The sequence below is a fragment of the Equus caballus genome, chromosome 18 (genome assembly GCF_041296265.1).
Source record: "Equus caballus isolate H_3958 breed thoroughbred chromosome 18, TB-T2T, whole genome shotgun sequence".
NCBI lineage: Eukaryota > Metazoa > Chordata > Mammalia > Perissodactyla > Equidae > Equus > Equus caballus.
The window spans coordinates 26,801,792-26,822,014 of NC_091701.1; the positions used below are offsets into that span (position 1 = coordinate 26,801,792).

Here is a 20,223-nt window from a genome sequence, read left to right on the forward strand (position 1 = left end):
TGCAACTTAGGCAGAAAATGGCCATTTGGCTCTTTCTTTTAAGGGGCATGTGATCCTTCTGACAATTCATCTTGGCATGTCCAATGTGATTGCTTGAAAAACTGGTTATAAATTTCTTTGAGTACAGGGACATTATCCTTTTGATCTTTCTTTACTTTCACAATCCACAATGCCTAAGAAAATATTTTTTAAAATTTTGTCGTTGAATATATGGCTCTTTCTTTACTCTCAGTATAAGAGACAAACCATCTTCTAGCATATGGAAGCATTTCTACTTCGCAAGTTATTCTGAAGGGGGTATGATTTGCAAAATACTGTCAAATTAAATATGCATTTCCATATGTTTCTACAAAAACCAAATATATCCATGAAAGCTAGCTACAGACAACTTAAGAAATCCTTCACAAGTATTTTAATCAACATTGCAAATAGTTCTTTCTAAAGTCCTAAAGTCAGACATCATCTCTGTTTTTGTGCTTTTAACATCAATATTATCTCAAAGGATAATAAATTAGTATTTCAAAATCATAATATATTTCAAGAAAGTATATGAGGAGGATTTTCAAAGGCTTTATTTGTTAATAAAACTTTCATGTCAAGAAAATATTGACTTAGCTCTTCTAAGGACAATATATTATTCTGAAACTTCAGTAAACAATTTTCATTAACTAAAACTAACGATATCAGGAAGTGCTTCATTATAACTGTGCTTATACTGTTAGCTCACTGGACATATGGGAGCAAGCCTCCTGTTGAATAGGATTGGAAGATATAATTGACTATGTGACAGGAGCTAGTGAAGCACTCTATCCTAACGATATTTACAGAAGAGTGGGCAAAAGAAAGGAGGAAAAGGAATTGAACTTTGTGATAGCTCCTCAAACTACTTTCCAGAGGAGTGTTAAATTTGTTGACTTAGAGCAGAGCAGAGCAATTGTGGATAGATGAATATTTTTTAGAAAACAGGAATTGGGCCTGCCCGGTGGCGCAACGGTTAACTGCACACGTTCCTCTTCGGTGGCCCAGGGTTCACCGGTTTGGACCCAGGGTGCGGACATGGCACCACTTGGCATGCCATGCTGTGGTAGGCATCCCACATATAAAGTGGAGGCAGATGGGCACGGATGTTAGCTCAGGGCCACTCTTCCTTAGCAAAAAGAGGAGGATTGGCAGATGTTAGCTGAGGACTAACCTTCTGCAAAAAAAAAAGAAAAAGGAAACAGGAATTAATAGAGATCTTCTTTACCAACTAAGAGTGAATTGATAACTTCTAACTGTCTAATGTCGTGGATATATCAAGCCTTATAATAGTCATGCTCGTGGACTGGTTGCTGGCATTATGGATGAATGTATAATTTACAGACTCATGCAACCTATGCTGTCAGTTTTCAAGATTCTTATTTGTCATTAGTATGTTTGAATCTGGTTCTGTCACTTAGCTGTGCTTTTACTTTTCCTACAAATATGCTGGTCATCAACTGCCTGGATTTAAGCTCTCCTTACTCTCTCTGATTTTTAGTTGTTTTTTTTGTTGGCCTCTTGTTGTAGTTTATAGCTACTGCCTTCTCTGATCCTTATTCCTATGCACTAGTTCCACCTTCCCTATATTTACCAAAACTACTGTTACTTCTGGATTCCGATATAGCTGGAACTGTAGCAATGGTGTTTCTGTTTCTCAAGCCTTTCTTCTCACTCCACATGGTAGTTTAGCAACATTAATGCCCTGCTGTGAGGGATGGCCTAAGAACTGAACTGGGGGATTGTGTATCCATGAAACTAGGCTCAAATCCTACCAAACGGAATTTAGTTCCCTGACGGCAGAGTTTTACTATGCTCAAACCCATCCTTGTTTGCACTTGGTCATCCAAATTTGGTTGGTTGGCTAGAAAAGACTGTCAGTAGAGGCTGGAAGAAACACTTTGGCTCATGAGAGATGAGTAGAGCTTGGAACAAACAAAATGGTAGTGCAAAAAAGTCTATAATTATTCATGAAATGAAATTAGTATTTTCACTGAACATTGTGGAAGAATTTTGGCTCATAATCCTTGAAGGCACAGCTACATAATGCCCCTAGACTACCCATGAACTCATTAAAGAAATTTTTATTGAGTTATACTATATTCCAGGCAATTTTTAAAGTGTTTAAGATGTATGGACACAAAAAGCAAGAGTCCCTGCCCCCGTAGAGCTTACATTCCAGCAAGGAAGACAGACGATAAATATAACAAACAGCAAATTATATAATATGTTTGAGGTTGATAAGTCCTATGGAAATAGGAAAAGCAGGACAGAAAAAGGAGGGATAGGAAGACTCTATGTGGGATCCTTGGCGATGTGCATTATTAAAAAGGCATTCAGGAAAGCCCCTGTTGGGAAATTTAGATGTGGATAAAGAGATCAAGGAGTTGAAGAGTGGGCCACGCAGTTATCTGGTGAAGAGAGGGCCAGGCAGAGGGAGTAGTTTATCACAGGCTCTAACACAACAGTGTCTTAAGTGTCTGAGGAACAGCAACGAGGGCAGCATGGCTGGAATAGATGGTGCAAGACAGAGATTAGTAAATGAAATTAGAGAGATAAAGCAGTCCAGAAAATGCAGGCCCTTATATGGCAATATAAAGACCTAGAAACCACACTCATTTTGCCAGAAAAGTGACATGACATACAACTTTTAAAATGATTACTCAGGTGGGTTTTGTGGGAATGGTCTGTAAGAGGGTAAAGGTGGACTTTGGAGAACCTGCTGGGGTACTATTGTAGGAAGCAGGCAAGAGTAACAGCAATTCAAAGCAGGGGAGTAGCAGAGGAGGTGATGAGAAGCTGTAGGATTCTGGATCTTTTATAAAAGACAGGTGGCAGCACTCAGAAGGAAGCCAAGAACAGAAACATGGGTGTCAGTTAAGGGAGGTTTACAATTAATGAGAGTGAGCCACTCACTATCTAAAATATGGTCACGGCAAATGGGGCGAAGAAAGCAGGACCGAGTTAAGAGTTATTAGGAAATTGAATCAAGAAGACACAGCAAAACGTTTGGATAGAGAGAGAAGAATGAAGAGCAAATCAATGACTAACTTGACATTTGGGTAAAGGGCTGGTACACTGTTAATCAGATGTCATACAGTTACTTCATTTATCAATAGAATAATATTTATTGAGCATCTACTATGGGCAAAGCAGCATGCAAAGCACTGGGGATACAGACATGAATGAGTCCCCATTGTCCTGGAACTTACCATTTTTACCATTCAGTGTGAGCAGCAAAAGAAAAAAGAGAGGTTAGAGAGAAGTCGGAGGAGGTGATATTTGAGCTGACTGGAGAAATCTTCCTCTTAGTTGGACTGAAGGGGACCAGGCAGTGGTGGGGTGTTCCATGCAGGGGATTTTATGAGCGTCTTCACAGTCAGGGACCAGAATATTGAGGTCCTTGCATTCCAAGTAAGGAATTTTGATTCTTATCATAAAGTAAAGGGAGCCACTGACTGCTTATGTGGAACAAAATTGCAAATTCAGGTCTCTCCACCTCTCCAGGTCTTGGTTTTCTCATGGGAAAAATAGTTAGGTCTGAGGGATTTCTGAAGTTCCCTTCCGGCTTTAAAACTCTGATTCTGAAGGGATTGAAATGAAACATCAGAATAAGGTGAACTGCTGGTAGGGATAGCTCAGAAATTAAAACCAACTGGATGGAAATTTATGTGTCATTGACTGTCATTGACCTTGGTGACCCTCTTCCCCTCCACCTTTTTGTAACAGGTGGATGCAATAAGGCACAGTAAGTTCAGACTTTACTATAGCTTTCTCGTCTTTTTCATTTTCTCAAGTATGAAACAGTGCTATTTATACATTTCTTAAAATTCAGCTGTCCAAATTTTTCTTATGAGAATTAAAACAATGTAAAAACTATTTGAATGAATAAATTTCTCATTACTTCCTGGATAAAAAAACTTTGTGGAACTTTTGATTCTGTGAAACATGATTATTCGATGAGGATTTTAAGTAACGTGCTTTGACTTGAGATTAGGTTACAGAGGACATTAGGATGTAAGATGACAAACATTCCAACTTATCCCCAATTGCTATTGCAGATTTTGTTTAAGAATAAACAATTATGCTGTACCCCAAATGTTCTGTGTTTTTTGCAATGCTGTAACAGTTTGTCCCATTCAGCACATTTTTTGAAGACATGAAAGCAGTAAGACAATTGTATTTAGTTCTAAGTTGTGTCCTTGAGAGAGACAGAGGGGAGGAGAGGGGAAGGAGGGGAGGGAAGGAGGGGGAGGGGAAGAGGAAAAAGAAGAGGAAAAGGAAAAGGAACAAAAAGAAACTTATTCCTAGTCAGGTTCATATTCCTAAACACACACTTAAATTATTAAACATATGGTGATAAATTGTCAAATTAAAGGATACTATGAAAGCAGTCTTCCACACAAATGTACTTTCTTTAAAAAGATTGTGATCTAATTTCTTTATCTGTTAGATTTTACTCCAATGATGAACTGCGTATTTAGCATAGGTTAAGAAAACGGGGATAGTTGTTGTGTTTAGTTTTGGTGTGGTATGGGACGGGGAGAGGTAAGGGGTTTGCATAATCAGTTAAATTAATTCCGTTCATGAAATATTTAGGGATTCATACTGGAGATTCTGCCATTAAAGTCTCGTTAAGGAGATCAAGGAGAGTTTGGATATTTCATTTCATAACTCTTTGCATCCAAAATCATATTCAGTGGATCCCTGGTGACTTTCTCTTCCTGAATTTGAATATCATGCTTCAAAGATGGCTTATAATAAGTGATACTTTCCATTTGATAATACTTATTTGAAACTCCTTTTAGGAAATTTATGATGTTCAAAGAACACCAAAGCATATTAAAATCTTTACTTTTTATTATTTATTGGATCTCTGCCAACACTTTCTCTCAAAATTCTGTTAATATCTTCATTCTAAGTAAATTAACTCCCTGCTTGATTTTTAATTTTTGATGGCAAAAAATTCAAATTCCTAATCCAAGTACAATGAAATTGCAGCTTAATTATTGTTGCTCATATTTAGCTTGTAAATAGGATTTATGAACTTGTTGTGATAATAGCCACTAATGAAATAATTTAATGATTTTTAATTTTGCTTTAGTAGCTTTAGAATATTTGTCTTTAAGAATTCATACCAAGATTTCATTTAGATTATATTTCTTTTGTGTGTTGATTTTACCTTTCTTACATTTCAAGTAGAAGGGTCTTAAAATGAATTTAACTTTCCCTTAAGTTCTTTGTGATGTATTTTGATTTGAATGAATACTTTTTTGAAATAATAATTTCTTTATTTGACTTTAAACAGCCCCACTCCATTTGTGATGACTTCCAGGTGTAATTTATGAGTGATATGTTTACCCACATTCACTAAATTAGATGGATTTTGAAGAAGAGGAATTAACCACAGAGATATAAAAGAACAAAGTCAAAAGAACAGTTTTTCAGGGGGAAGAAATAGCATTGTGTATGAAAAGAATGTGGCTGTCATCTAGCCTGGCATTCTGCCCGCTCAGGACCCTAGGTGCAGTATTTAAGTAATCTGGGGACTATTGCTTTATAGAATCTCTGATTCATTTTTTAAAAATCTGCACCAGATGATTTCGCACTTGTTTGTGAATATCCTTGGTCATAATGGTTGATATCTACTTTTGGGCTTCAACAACTAATAATTGTTTTATCTTAGACTATTTATCAATTGTGTTGGAACTTCAATTTTCTCATCTGTACAATGAGCATAATAACAGTGTCTACTTCATAGGATTATTTTGAAGATTAAGCATTTACTGACAACAATGTCTGGCTCATAATGAAGGCTCAGTTAACATTTATTTTTGTTGCTCCCTAAATTATTAAAAGAGCTCCAAGAACCTAAATCAGAGAAAAACCATGCATCCTTAAGTTAAACTTGCTCGACTATTTTTCCAAGATCTTTGAGGAGTCAATCACTTGGGTTCACATTGTTCACTTTCTATCAATTGAAAGATAATATGGGGAAAAAAGTTCATCTCTCTAACAGATTATTGTAGTAAATAGAATTTTTTTTACTTTTATTTTTTTATTTAAATTAACAATGTTTTTCAAAAGTTTAATCTAGTTACGGTAGGAATTATGTTAGTATGGGGTCTTATATTAAAAGATATATCATTGATGCTGTTTTCCACTAAAATATCCAGAGTAACCTACAAGTATCAGACATTAAAGAAGAGATCCTGACTTGTTTTACTTCACAAGGGGTTTTGGGTAAAAATAAATGTTAATAAACTAAAAAATGTCATTCTCTTTTTACAATATCCCATTTAAATAATTAAATTTCTTTTTATCAAGTAAAAGTATAGAACAGTTAATTTTAGAAAGTTGCAATTATTTCCAGAAGAAATAACATTTAGAATTTCATTACGATTGAAGATGGATACTACCAATGATTAAAAGAACATGGTAATGATTAATACTTTGTATCAGAATAGATGTGCAAAGGACGAAACACATCACATGAATAATCAGCGACAGTTGAAACAATTCTACTACTGGCCCAGGACTTCAAAGCACATACAAGATGGAATATATCCTCCTGCCTTTTTTCTGGCTACATGGCAGAAGACTGTGTTTGTATTTATGGCATATTAAGTAGCTTTGATCAATATTTTCTTCAAGTAATTACTTTGATCACTGAATTCAGTGACATTAGTGTCAACTCTAGATGTTATATTTTAGTGCCATGTTAGATAGAAAATTATATTACCTTCCTGCTCTGGAGTACTCAGACCCCATTTCCTACTAATAGATAGGGAATTACGGTATAAATAGCATCTATAAAGAGATGTGATTTTCTTTCTTCTGTTTCTCTCAGTCTACTTTCCTTCTTTTAATAACTTCAATATTTATGTTGATGAAACTGAAACTTTGCATCTTCCTTAGCCCCCAGTTTCATTTCTCTCAGGGTTTTAGTCCACTCAATGTCTCACTCCTAATGTCACATGTCAGCAATTCTGTCTTCCTTAGCTATTCCTTAATATCAAACATTTAAGTTAGAGTCCATTTTCTTTCTCTCAATTCTTTCCACCTCACTATGTCTCCTGGATTCTTGCTTCTTGATGAAGAGTCACAGGTCCCACCCATAGTTAAGAGGGAAGAGGTCCACACAGAGGCATGAATGCCAGGAGGTAGTGAAGGTGGGTCACCCACTGACCCTATTGTTGAATTAATATTTATTTAGTTAGTTCCTACCCCCAGGCATACTCACACCCAGTAGGCTTTACACTCTTTGTGAGCAGAGACCGTTTGTGTTTTAGCTCACTGTACTTTCTCTATCTCCAGTTTCTAGCAAATTGGCTCATTAACTATTTTTGAAGAATTAATGAATGAAATATAGAAAAACTCTAATAAGCCTCAAAAAAAAAGATAGCTTAATTAGAAACACAAATGATAGAAATGGAGTCACTAATAGCAAGTATCAACTCTACTCTAAGTTCCATTAAACTATTTTACTTTATCCAGGTCTACTTCTAACTTGTACGCTTCTACTCAGCTTCCAAGGATGGGTCAGTGTCCCTGCAGGATGTGGGCTTAACTAGCTATATTCCTTTGGATGATCACTCAATCTCTGTAAGCCTTACTTTTCTCAAATCTAAGCGGTGGAAAAAATACCTACTTCAGAGTGTTGTTGCAAAGATAAGTGAGATGATATGAAACTGTTGTGCCCATTTCCGAGCAAACATGTCTTAGTTTCCATCCTTTTCTCCTTAGCAGTTCACTGTGCAAAAGCTTTGCTCAATCATGCCTTTTGAATAGGGTTTCCTGTTGACAAGAGAACCAATAATTTAATTAGCTAGACCACTCTTGAATGTTCTATGGGATTATATAACTTCCATCTAGTGGCAATATGGATGTCATGGCAGAGGGTGATGGTTGGTAAACCATTAGAATCTCCAGTGCGGATGGTCCAGAGTCTTTCACACCAAGTGTTAAATAACCAAATCTTTTTAAGTGAATAAATGCAAAAGGGGCATATCATCATCAAATAATGAGATAGACAACTTGGAAACAATCATAATATAATATTTTTACTTTTTCAGATATAAAATTAAATTAATTTTATAGATTCAGTCAATAAAGTGTAAAAAATGATTCCTTAACCTCAGTTAGAGAATCAGTTCTGATTTTTTTTTCTAAAGAACACATTTTTCCCTGCTTGTAGTCACCTGTTTCTTTCATATTTGGGTTATGAACATGTCATCAGTACTTTCAAGCGCAAGCTATTATTTCCTCCTGTGACACCATGTTCGCACACCAGGTCTTTGATGTTTCTGTCAGATACACCCAGCAATCATCATAACTCATAATCTTGAATTTTTAATATCACTCCGCAAACAGAAATGACAAATGCCTAGTCCTTTAGCGAATACACAAAAATGAAAGAAAAGTTGCTAAATAAGAAATAAGTATTGAAATATTTGTCTAAGTTTTTATTTTGATTCTATTAAAAAGAAATAGGGAAAAAACCATATTGCCATTTCTTTTTCAGTACCCTGTCTCACAGCCACTGTATTTGCCTCAGATATTTAACAAAGAAAATGCCAGGAGGAAAATTTTGAATCCATTTCCACAGAAAGCATTATGTGCAAAAGGATTCATATATTATTTTTTGATATGTAACTACAGAAGAAATCATTCTCTTTTACAAACTGCAGTATTTTTCTTCTCTTTCAAAAGATAAAAAGTAAAAAATAATAATAACAGTAATAGTCAATGCCCCTGCTTTAAATGATGGTGAGTGGGTCTAATTCATTTAGGCTGGAACTCCTTCCTTAATTCCTCCTTTTTATGCAAACATAATCTTACCCTCAGTAGAAGGACGGAGACTGAGTCCCCTCAGTACCCAGCTCGTTCCATGCCTGCTGAAAGAACGGGCCTTTCTTAAATACACATCATGATAAACATAAGTGCCTCAAATAAACACTTACTTTGTATGGTGGTTTTGTTTTCCCACTCAATTTAACTCTTTGCTATATCCGTTGTGTGTTCAAATTAAGATAGGTTCTGATTCTGATATTTAATATAATAACATTTCAGAATTTTGATAAATATATTTTATTATTGATTCTAACAATAGATTTGATATATATTTTTTAAGTTATATATGTAAATGTCATTTGGTCATAAATTTAGGTGAGCAAATAATTTTGTTTTCTTTATTTTTATCTATTAACTTATTTGAGGCAGGAAATTCAGGCTTGTAACTTCTAGGTAAGCTTAGTAACTTTTGTGATTTTTCTCAGTAAATTCAAAATTTTTAAGCTCTGACAGTTCAGAATTCTTTTCTTGTCCTTTTCTTCTTAGGATGGCATCTGAGGTTGCAGGGGTAGGTGAAATACAGAGCACTCAGACCTAGGTAAGGGAGAGGCATCTGGCCCACAGCCGTCTCCCGGAATCTGTTAAAATGTACCTGGCACACCCTCGGTCATCTGTTCCCCTTACTACTGCATCTTCCAAGATGTCTGTGGAGCTACCACAACCACATGCTCTTTACCCCAACCCTCTGGTTCCATTGGGGTTGCTGAGTCTCTGGGTCACTTCTACTCCCTTCTCTGGGGTCATAGGAATTTCTGGATACTCTCCTAGGTTGTAAAAGAAGGTGCTATCACAGCTCCATTCTGCTAACATTTTTACATGAAGACTAGGAGACCAAGCTGGCCTGGACGGATTCTACGCAAGCCCTCTGGATTGCCTCCTAGGTCTAAGGAAACATGGCTCAGGCAATTGCTTTCATCAGATATGTCCAAGCGTGTCTGGAGTTCCCACTGACTTCTCAACCATGCCAACTTCCGTTCCATAGAACTGAACTGGAGGCAGACAATGCAGCCTGGCTCAGTATTGTGAACTTGAATCCAATATTTCTCTTGACTTTCTGCAGCTTCTCCTTCCTTAGCGTGAACCAATTTTATTTTATTTGCGGGTTAGGGTCCTTGTATCTTCTTTTCTCTTTTCTCTTTGCCATTTACTGCATAAACTTTGTGCTAGGCTATACGAGAAATGTGTTGATGAGAATTCTAAAATGTCTATTGCGAATCTGAAACCTTGGCTGTTAAAGACTACTATCTCTGCTCTACGTTTCAAAAACTTATTTTGGAACTCAAAGCTAAAAAGCTTCGTTACTATATACGTCCTTCGATGTTCTCCACGTAAGAAATGATCCTAAGGCAATAAAATGTATTGATTTACTGTGGAGAAGAAGAAAATTGTAGGAAACTATTTGTAAATGATGAGAAAAATTCTTAATTAATATCCTCAAAGTTTTTACTGCCCCCAAACATTTTTTTCCAACAATGTTACATCAGTAGTTGTCCCTGAATCTGGAGATTTTTCAAATCAGGGGAAATTGGCAATTAATGTGTGACTAAAAATATCATAGGTAGAAGGAACAGAATCCAAACTGGACCATCGGTTTTGTCATCAGATTTAGTACTTTGTTTTGGAAAAATCATTTGACATCAATTCTGAAGTTGAATATTAAGTACACACCTAGAAATTTAGTAAACAGTAAAAAAAAAAAAAAAAAAAAATCAGCAGAATTCATTTAAGGTCAGCCAGTATAACACAAAAACAAAAATAAGAGTGGAAAAGGGAGGTGGAGGCAAATTGACCCACATAGTCTGTATGTGTGTTGGAGGTGGAGGACAGATCAGAGACATCATGCAAAATGCTCAGTGAGCCAAACAGAGTGGACCTATGACGATTATTAACAGAGTCATTGCATACAACTGAAAATCTGGTCAGCTTTCAAATGATAAATATTTCATGACTGGTGATGGATAAAGAACAAACAGCAACCTCTTAACACCCTTAAACTTCCTTATGTTCCCGGAGGCACAAAGATGTGCTAAATGTAAGCTTAGATATTTGTTCATTTACTTATGTAAAGTGTATTCCTTCTTATTTCCATGGTAAGATTTTTTTCCCCTATATTTTGTTCCTTTTTATTTTGTCTTGTTTATGGAGATAAGGATTGGCCGTAGGTAAGATTGCTGAAATATAATCGTAGATTTTTGAGCATTGGAATGAGATCATCCACACTTCCCCTCAAAGCAAAACTTTTCTATTTTGGTATAGACAGAAATAAGTCATCTAGAAGTGGAAACTCAGATTTTACTAGAAAGAAATAGTGTAGTTTAGACAGAATGCCAGCTTCAAACAATGAGATATTGATTGATGGGCTCTTTGAATTAAACTCAGTGGCTTTTGCTGAATTTAGAGTAATGCCAAATAAATGTTTTTGCCTGAACTGAGGAATTGCCTTTTCTATTTTCTCTGTTATGAAGTATATCCTATCTTTACTTTTCTACAGACTATTCAACATCTATCGTTTAGCTGTCAGTCTAAACATCAACAAGTTCTAGAATATAGCTTGCTCTCAAAATTTACTCTGTTGAAATATTTTGGCAAGTTAATTTTAAAAATAAAGTTGGCCCTGAGGCTTTTAAAAGTGAAAGTGGACAGCTATTCAGAAGCATTAAGTTGATTATTGTCATGTAAAATTTCACAGTTGCTGATTATTTCAGTTGGAATGAGATGATCTCTTCTTCACATTTGCAGCAAAACTTCATATGCAGTCGTTATTTAAATTCTGTGTTTTCATAGATACATCTTTCAATGGGTGAATATGTAATGTAGAAAAAGATCTGCTTGTTTCTACTAGTATTATTAAAGTTTTCCTTTCTTCTACACAATATAAGTTGAGGATTCTCCAAGTGCACGTGGATTTTATAAATCATTACCAGAAAAGTCTCAGGTACCTTGTTATAATTGTCCTATACATCAGCTCTCAATGTTTTTCAATGTAAATATCCATTATGATAAACTTCAGCATGTCATATAAACAATTGTCATAAATATTTTTTCTCTCAGTTTACCCCATTGATGGAGTTCAGTTACATGAGCTCATTTATATTAGACTTGAGAAAGTTCTGACTTGTATTCTAACCAAAAAATATTTTTAACTTTTGGTAATTGTGCTTTTACAGTTTGGTTCCAGTTTAAATGAGAGATTTAAAAAGTTAAAAGAAAAACAAGTTTTAAAAAATGTTGAATAAATTTCAGATGACGCCTCTTCAATACAGACTGGCTACATCTCAAATGGTTGACATAATTGTCAATTACGCAACATGGAGTAGTCTGCCTTGAGAAAGTCACTTAACTCCTAGAGAGCCTTATCCTTTCTTAGCTCTAGGACTTTGTACAGGTTGCTTTGACTATCCGGAACACTCTTTTCTTCTTCTTTTACTAAAATATACTCATCCTTCTGCTCAGATTCTTCGCCAGAGCATCCCCTGACCATCCCATGCTGGTTCAGTTACCCTAACTAATGCTTCACCTTCCAACTATCTACTACACGTCACAGCACCTACATCACAAACACTCTCCTATAAACTGCGAGAGGCATGTGTCTGATCTCATGAGCTTACGCTCTTGTTAGGGGAGAAAAACAAAAATAAGCAAGTAATTATTTAGTATGCATAAAAAATACTGTAACTTCTATTTTACATCTTGATTTCTTGGTTTCCTGTCTATTGTGATTATTCCCTTTCGGGGCATAGAACTCTTCCTCATTCACTTTTAATTTAACAATTATATGGTATTTTATTATATAGATTTACCGTTATTTATAAAAACAGCCTCCTATTGAAGGAATTTTAGGTTTTTTTCAATCTTGGGCTATTACTAAAAGGAATGTAATGACTATACTTATACATAATTTATTTCGTACTTGTACAAGTTATGATGAGGAAATTCCCAGAAGTGAATTTGGTAGGTCAAAGGATACATGTATTTGTAACTTTTAGAGCTTTTATTCATTTGTTCTCCAGAGGAGTGCATCAACTTATACTCCCACAATATGTGAGAGTTACTCTTTACTCATGTTTATATCAACAGCGTGCATACTCAAACCTCTGAATATTTGCTGATCTTAGAGGTGAACAATGGTATTTCAATGTAGTTTTAATTTGCATTTTTCTTATCATTAGTAAGCAGAGAGCTCTTTTTTTTTCTTTTTAACTTTTAAGAGCCATTTTCCTTTTCTATATGGTCTATTCACATCTTTTGGTCATTTTTCTTCAGTCATTATTTTTGTATCATTGATCTCTAGATATTTTTATACCAGGAAGATTAACCTCTTGTGACACGGATTGCAAATAAATTTTTTAAATAGATTGTTGCCTGATAGAACTTGCTTTTATAATTCATTAGTCTATGGAAATAATCTTATGACTTTATTAATATAATGAATTGTATATTAATTGATTTGTTAACACAGTACCACATTGTTTGCATTCTGAGGTTTTATAATATAGTAATATTTTGTAGAAATATTCAACTTCATTTGCTTTTATTTTTTAGGGAGCTTAGTGTGATTTGTTGTTCCATATGGCCTTAGAATCAGCTTCTCCAGTACTGTATAAAAGAAATAAAATCCTTTCTCTTTTTTACTGGTATCATTAAATTTATATGTCAATTTGAGGAGAATTGACTTTGTTCTTGATGTTGAATACCACACAGGTTTTTTGGTGGTGGTGTTTAGATTCAGGAGTGTTGTAAAATTTTCTTTGTCTAGGTATGGAACAATTGTTGGTAATATATTTGTCTGTTGAAATATCAAATTTCAGATATTTATTTCTCATATTGATTTCATACCAGACTAATAAATTATATTTTTGTTCATATAAGGTATAAAATTATATAATTTGAAAGCAATGATAATTTACTTCCTCTTTTCCAATTTTTATAACTGCAAAATCTTAGTATTAATGAAAGTACCTTTGGTGTTTCTCCTTAAAGCCCAAGTTTAACTTTTAGGCTGACAGATTTATTTCATTGCGATAAGTATCTTCCTATTACTATTTTTTTTAGTTTAGATTTTCTTTAATTAAGAATAGTTGCAGAACATTGAAAATGTCTTTACAGGGTCTATGGAGATAATCCTATGATTTCTTTTTAGCTTTATTAATATAATGAACTGCATATTAATAAATTTGCTGATGTAGAGCCATTCTTGCATTTCTTAAATAAACCCTACTGTTCCTAACACATTATTATTTGAATGTCCTGTTTGAATCTCTTTTTAAGATTTTTGTATTAATATTCTTAAGTCATATTTGCTTGTAATTTGTGTGTGCAATTCTAACTGGTTTGATATTAATATATTTGTTTCAAAAAAAAAAGGAAATCCCTCCCAAAATGCTTTTTTGTTTTGTTTTTGTTTTTAATGCTCTGGAATAGTTTAAATAGCATTGGAATTACCGACTCTGGAAAGTGTTGGTAGAATTTCCCTGTGAGACCACCTTCTTTTATGACTTTTAGATGTTTGAGATATTTATTTCGTCTGTTAAAATCCATTGGTTTAGATATTAGTTCTCTTTTGGTATTAGTTTGGATAAATAACATTCTCTTAGAACACTATCCCTTTTTATATAGGTTTTAAAACTGATTTTAGCAATCTATCTCTCATGATGCTTTTCCTTTTCTGTATTTTGTGATTACCCCTTCCCATAATGTTTTATTTTTCATGGCTACACTGTCTTGTGCGTTCTCAATTGATTGATATCCTCTTCCTCTCCCAAACTGATTTTTAACTTAAGTATCAATGTAACTTATTTTATGTTTTCTAACAATTAATTCCAACTTTTGTCTTTATTAACTGCATATGACTGCTTTATTTCAGTTTATTTTCTTATTCTTTGTAACATTATGGATTTATTTTCTTTAACATTTTAACTTTTTTGTTCATCTGAAATTTAAAGCTATGAAATTTTCTCTATGCACTATTCTAGCAACATCTATAATGTTTTCATTATCATTCTGTTAAGGAAAGTCTACCAATTTAGTTTGATCATAAAAGTAATTTGAGATAAACTTTATTTTAATTTACCAGGTAATTGAGTCTCTTCGTTTGTGTGTTTCTTATTAATTGCTAGTTTTATTGGACTGCAATCAGAAAATATAGTCAGCAATATATCCACTTTAAAAATATTAAGGTTTTTGTGTAGTTAGTTCTGGTCAATATTTTATGAGCACTTATAAAGAAGCTATAATCTGCATTTCAGGGCAAAGCATTAAACATTTATCAATTAAATTTACCTTCTTAATTGATATTTTTGTCCACTTGATCTGTCATAAACTCAGAGGTTAGTAAAATGTTTCAACCACAGGATATTTCTCTCTCTCCTTGTAGCTTCTGTAATGTCTGCTTTATGAATGTTACTGCTCTGTTACGTGATGTCTAGAAATTTTATCTTTACTGTAAATTATTTTAATTCATTGGCATTATAAATCATACTTCTTCAAATCATTTAATTCTTTTCGGTCTGCTGATATAAAGATTACATCCACACTTGCTTTATTTTTGCATTTTCCATTTTTACCTGTGTTCATCCTTTTATTCTGTTTCTTTCTGAATCACTCATTTTAACTGATTCTCTTTGATTTGTGGTATAACCTGATAATTTAGTCTTTCAATACATGAATTAACCCATTGACTTTTGTTGCTCTGACAGCTATGGCTGGTCTTAATTCAGTGTCATTTAATGCTCTATTTTCTGTTCCTAGAGCTTTTAAAGTCTTTCGACATGAGATTTGTTTTGCTTTTTTGGCCATTATTTTTCGGTTAATAGTTATTCTAATATTTAAGAAGATTTTAATTTAAAATTTTTTCTTCTTTCTTTTATTGGTTCCCTTCCATGAGCAATCGTAGATGTAGCAGATTTTCTCCTCCTTTTCTGCCTAACCTCCCATCACCCGGTGATTTAGTGAGTTTTCACTTTCTTGGTGTTTACTTTGCATTCTTAGATCTGATTCTACTTCTATTACTTAATTCATCAGGTTTAAATTACAGATGATCAGTAAAATTAGTTTACTTCCCCTTTTGCAGGTTGTTCATTTTTACACTGTCATAACATTTTCTTTCATTTTATTCTGTCACTTTAATACCCATATTTGTTTAATCTTTGTCCTATAATTAAATACATTCAATATCCACCACATATTTTTTTGTCATAATTTCGTCAGTCATTTCATGCTAACTTTAAGTTTACCCTCAGGAAGATTTTCATGAAGAATTCATGGGAAAAATATTAGCCAAATTCTTACTTGCACCAATAACCTTTATAGTTTGGTTTACCTAAACGTAATATTCGTGCGTTATGTTTTCTTTCTTTTTCTTCGAGTATTACATAAGTATTTTTATATGTTCTGCCACTGAACAGTTGCATATAATAAATTTGAAACCAATCTTATGTTTTTTCGTTTATCCTGTCTTCACCTTTGTGCCACAATTTTTTTCTTCATCCTTAAAGTCCAATAATTTTAATAAATTATAAATGAAATTTGCCACTCTGGGTTAATTCCCCCAACTTGCTCAGATAATGTTGCATTTTTTCAATATGTAGATTCAAATCAATTTTTATTTAATCAAAGTTGTCTTGAATTATAACTTTTTAAAAATTCTTCCTTTTTTGCTTTTCTTCTTTGGTAACTCACTTTGGTTATGATAGAACTTCTTTGTATGCTTATTATATTTATCATTTTCTCTCTACATTATTTTAAATCTTTCTGTTTTCTCTTTCTTTCTGTTTATTTTTTCCTCACAGCCACGCTCCGCCCCTTGCTGTCTTTCTGTAGTTTCCCGACTTCCTGGCATTCCTTCCAATTCTTCTTTATTTCTTTCATGTGTTTTATTTCTATTTTCTAATTCTTTCTTGATTTCTACGAGCTCATTTTCATCCTCCTACTGTCAAGCTGTATCAGTCCCATTTCGGTATTTCTACTTGGTATTTTTTCATCATATGGACTATTGTTTCATTAAGTTTCTATTTATTTATTTATTCACTTATTTTCATTTTCATCAGATTTCTGGAAACCTTTTCCGGTGCTTGTTTCTTTTGCTATTTTTACATTGTTCACGTAGAATCTTTGTGGCAGTGCAATACCCCATTCTTCTTTCATTGTTCATCACTGAACGAGCTGAATTTTTCTAGGTCAGCAATACCTGCATGGAGCTTAGGGGAGAGGACTGGGTGGCCTTTCAGGTTTCTCATGCTTCTCACTCTTAGGGCTCCTCTCGATTCTTCTTATGGTTCTGCCTCCTCCTTTTCTTCGTAAGGTCTAATACAGCAGCCATTCTGAAAATGATCCTGCTCACCCCTGTTCTTTACCTGTGGTTGTATCAAGGGTATCGCTTTTGAAATTCAAATTGGAAAACCTTGCCTTCACTTCAGAAAGTATATTTTTACCGGAATTTCCTTAGATATTATACCTCATGGGCTTTCACCACTCTGCCCTGATTCTTTTCTCTACTTCCTCGTATGCAGCTTCAGCCTATGTTAGCATCTCAGGCAGAAAACAGGAGTGAAGGGAGAGCTGTTTGATAGATTTTGAGAAAGAATGATTTGAAATGAGAGAAGAAATGTTAGAAACAAGGTTTGAAAGGTATATATGCTATGAGTTTTTTGAAATGGCTGATATGCTATACACTTTTCCCTTTAAAAAAGGGAAGCCATAGAATATTTTTAAGTGGTAGGGTAAAAAGATTAATCATTTTACATAATTAACCAGATTCTGCTGACTACTTCTACGTAAAAATATACATATGAAAAATGTACAAAATAAGCTAGTTCTTTTTCCTTTCTTTTATTTTAAACTAACTTTTAAGTTAAGAAAAATCTGAACTAACGAATATGGGTTATAGTTATAATTAGAACTTTTCTCTGATGCAAGAACAACACACGCTCAGGGGCCGGCCTGGTGGCGTCGTGGTTAAGCTCTCGTGCTCTCCTTCAGTGGCCAGGGATTCAAAGGTTCAGACCCCGGGCGCAGAGCCAGCACCACTCATCAAGCCATGTTGGGCATCATCCCACATAAAATAGAGAAAGATTGGCAACAGATGTTAGCTTAGGTCTGATCCTCCTCACACGCACACACACATATACACAAACTAGAAAAATAAAAGCTTTTTAGAAAATCCTGGAAAATGTAGATGTGAATAAAACAGAAATTAAAAATTTTAGCATCTTGGTCAGAGTTACATATAAATGTATACATTATATTTATTTTTCTAAAATTGGAATAATACTCTAAATATTGTTGTCTCCACTTTATTCTTTTGAATATATATTCTTTTAAATAGGATTTTTTATAATGGCTACAGAGTATTCTGTCATATGAAAGCAGTATAATTTATTTTATTAATTCTCTTTTACAAGATATTTAGGTTGCTTTGACACTGTGAATAGTATTGTGCTAATTGTCTTAGTACATACATCTTAGAGTACTCTAAATAGTGTAATCCAAATGGTCCTTTGGATAAATTGGAAACATTTTTTACCAATCTTCCTCTTTTTACTTAAGGATGATTGTCACTGGGTTAACCTCTGTGACAGTCTTCCTCTGTTTTGTATGTGGGATGCCACCACAGCATGGTTTGATGGGTAGTGCGCAGGTCTACACCTGAAATCCAAACCTGTGAACCCCGGGCCACCAAAGTGGAGTGCATGAACTTAACCATGATGTCACCAGGCCGGTCCCTTGTCTGTCTTTTTAATACAGAATTTTAAATGTTTATGAATCTATTGATATGTTCCTGAATATTTTCTTTTGTTTATATAATTAGAAAGAAATTTCTCTTTTGAAAACCAACTAAGTATCTGAATATATTGTCTTCATCTTTGCATTTTTTGAAATGTCACAATTACTTATTAAATTCTCATATAATCTAGGGCTGTTATTATATTTTCTGTCATTCTGTCTACTTCTTTTACTAGTACTCTGGTCATTCATTTAATGAACTTTATAATATGCTATATAATATATAGCATACTCACCTGTATAATCTTCTATATCAAAATTTATTATTCTAAATCATATATTGTATATAAACTTAAAAACATTTTACCAAGTTCCAAAAAAAGTGCCTTGGAATTTTTTATTTTGGCAACATTAAAACTAAAAGATTTTTTAGGGAGAATTGATTATCAGAAATATTGTGTCACTTTTTCTCAAATTTTATATTTTTGTTGAACTACTTTGTAATTTTTTTCATGTAATATGCACACACACATCATGTATGATTTTTCCTATATTTTTGTATTTTATGTGTGGCCAATTAACATTCTTATTAAAATATGAAAGTAACCAATTTCTTTAGGGAATTATTCAAAAATTTGCAACAATTATATAGGTCGCTTTTGTACCATTTCTCTTTAGGAGATTGATTGCAAAAAACATATTATTGTATTAATTGCTTTTCCTTTTTGAGCTTTTATCATTGTTTTAAAATCTAAGAAAAACAATATTTTCGTTCATTTTATTTTAAATAAAATGTGGTTATATGGAGCTCTTTGGATGATTTAACTTCATAAAAATAATATATCTAGTAATATGAATACATTGATTTTAGCCTCATTCTTGATAAGGTTATAAATTTTAATAACCTTATGATATCTTGTAGCATTTATACTTTACACATTTGATAAATCATATCACAAATTGTTTTAATATGCAGACCCCAGAGTCCTACGTTAATTGTGGCTATTTTTGTAGACCAAAATATCTAATGTTGTTATTTATATTTCAGGTTAGTGGGATGGTTTGGCCACGAACTCAGCACCAGATTTAAGATGGATAACAGTAAGTGCATTCAATTTTACTTCACAAGTCATTTTATTTTAACTTTATTTCAATTTTCATCTGTCTTTGTATGATACGTAATATACATGCCTCATGGAGAGTGCACTTTGAAAATGCCACTGAGAATTCTTAAAATAAGAAATGACATTTCCAGAGTGTAAGACTAAGTGTTTGTAGATTTTAGCATGATTTTGAATCTACCCCTTTGTAGGGAGATACGAGAAAGTGAGAGCTAATATACAAGGTTCAGATCTCATCAATATGGAGCACCCAACGCGTCAGGCAGTGAGGATAGGAAGAAAGTTTTGGCTTGGAGTCAGACCCAGGGAGACTTAGATGTCAATCCCACTTTGCTGCTTAATAATTTTGTGATGCTGCTCACATTATATCATCTTGGGACTTTTTCCTTCTTATATATATAATATAAATAATAATATCTATGTCAGGATTTTGTTTGAGGATAAGACAAGTTCAAAGCTGTAAATCAAGTAGCACGTAGGAGTGCTATTTTATAAATTTCCTTTTTGTCTC

General features: G+C 33.7%; 1 protein-coding gene across 3 annotated transcripts in view; it reads left to right on the forward strand.

Annotated features, from left to right (window-relative positions):
- KYNU (kynureninase) overlaps positions 1 to 20,223 on the forward strand; it is a 112,904-nt gene that overhangs the window by 80,628 nt on the left and 12,053 nt on the right. For all 3 annotated transcript variants that reach the window (XM_001490785.5, XM_005601472.4, XM_005601471.4), the window contains one exon: positions 19,640 to 19,692. In XM_001490785.5, the coding sequence (XP_001490835.1) occupies positions 19,640 to 19,692 (53 nt within the window). The remainder of the gene's footprint in view (positions 1 to 19,639; positions 19,693 to 20,223) is intronic.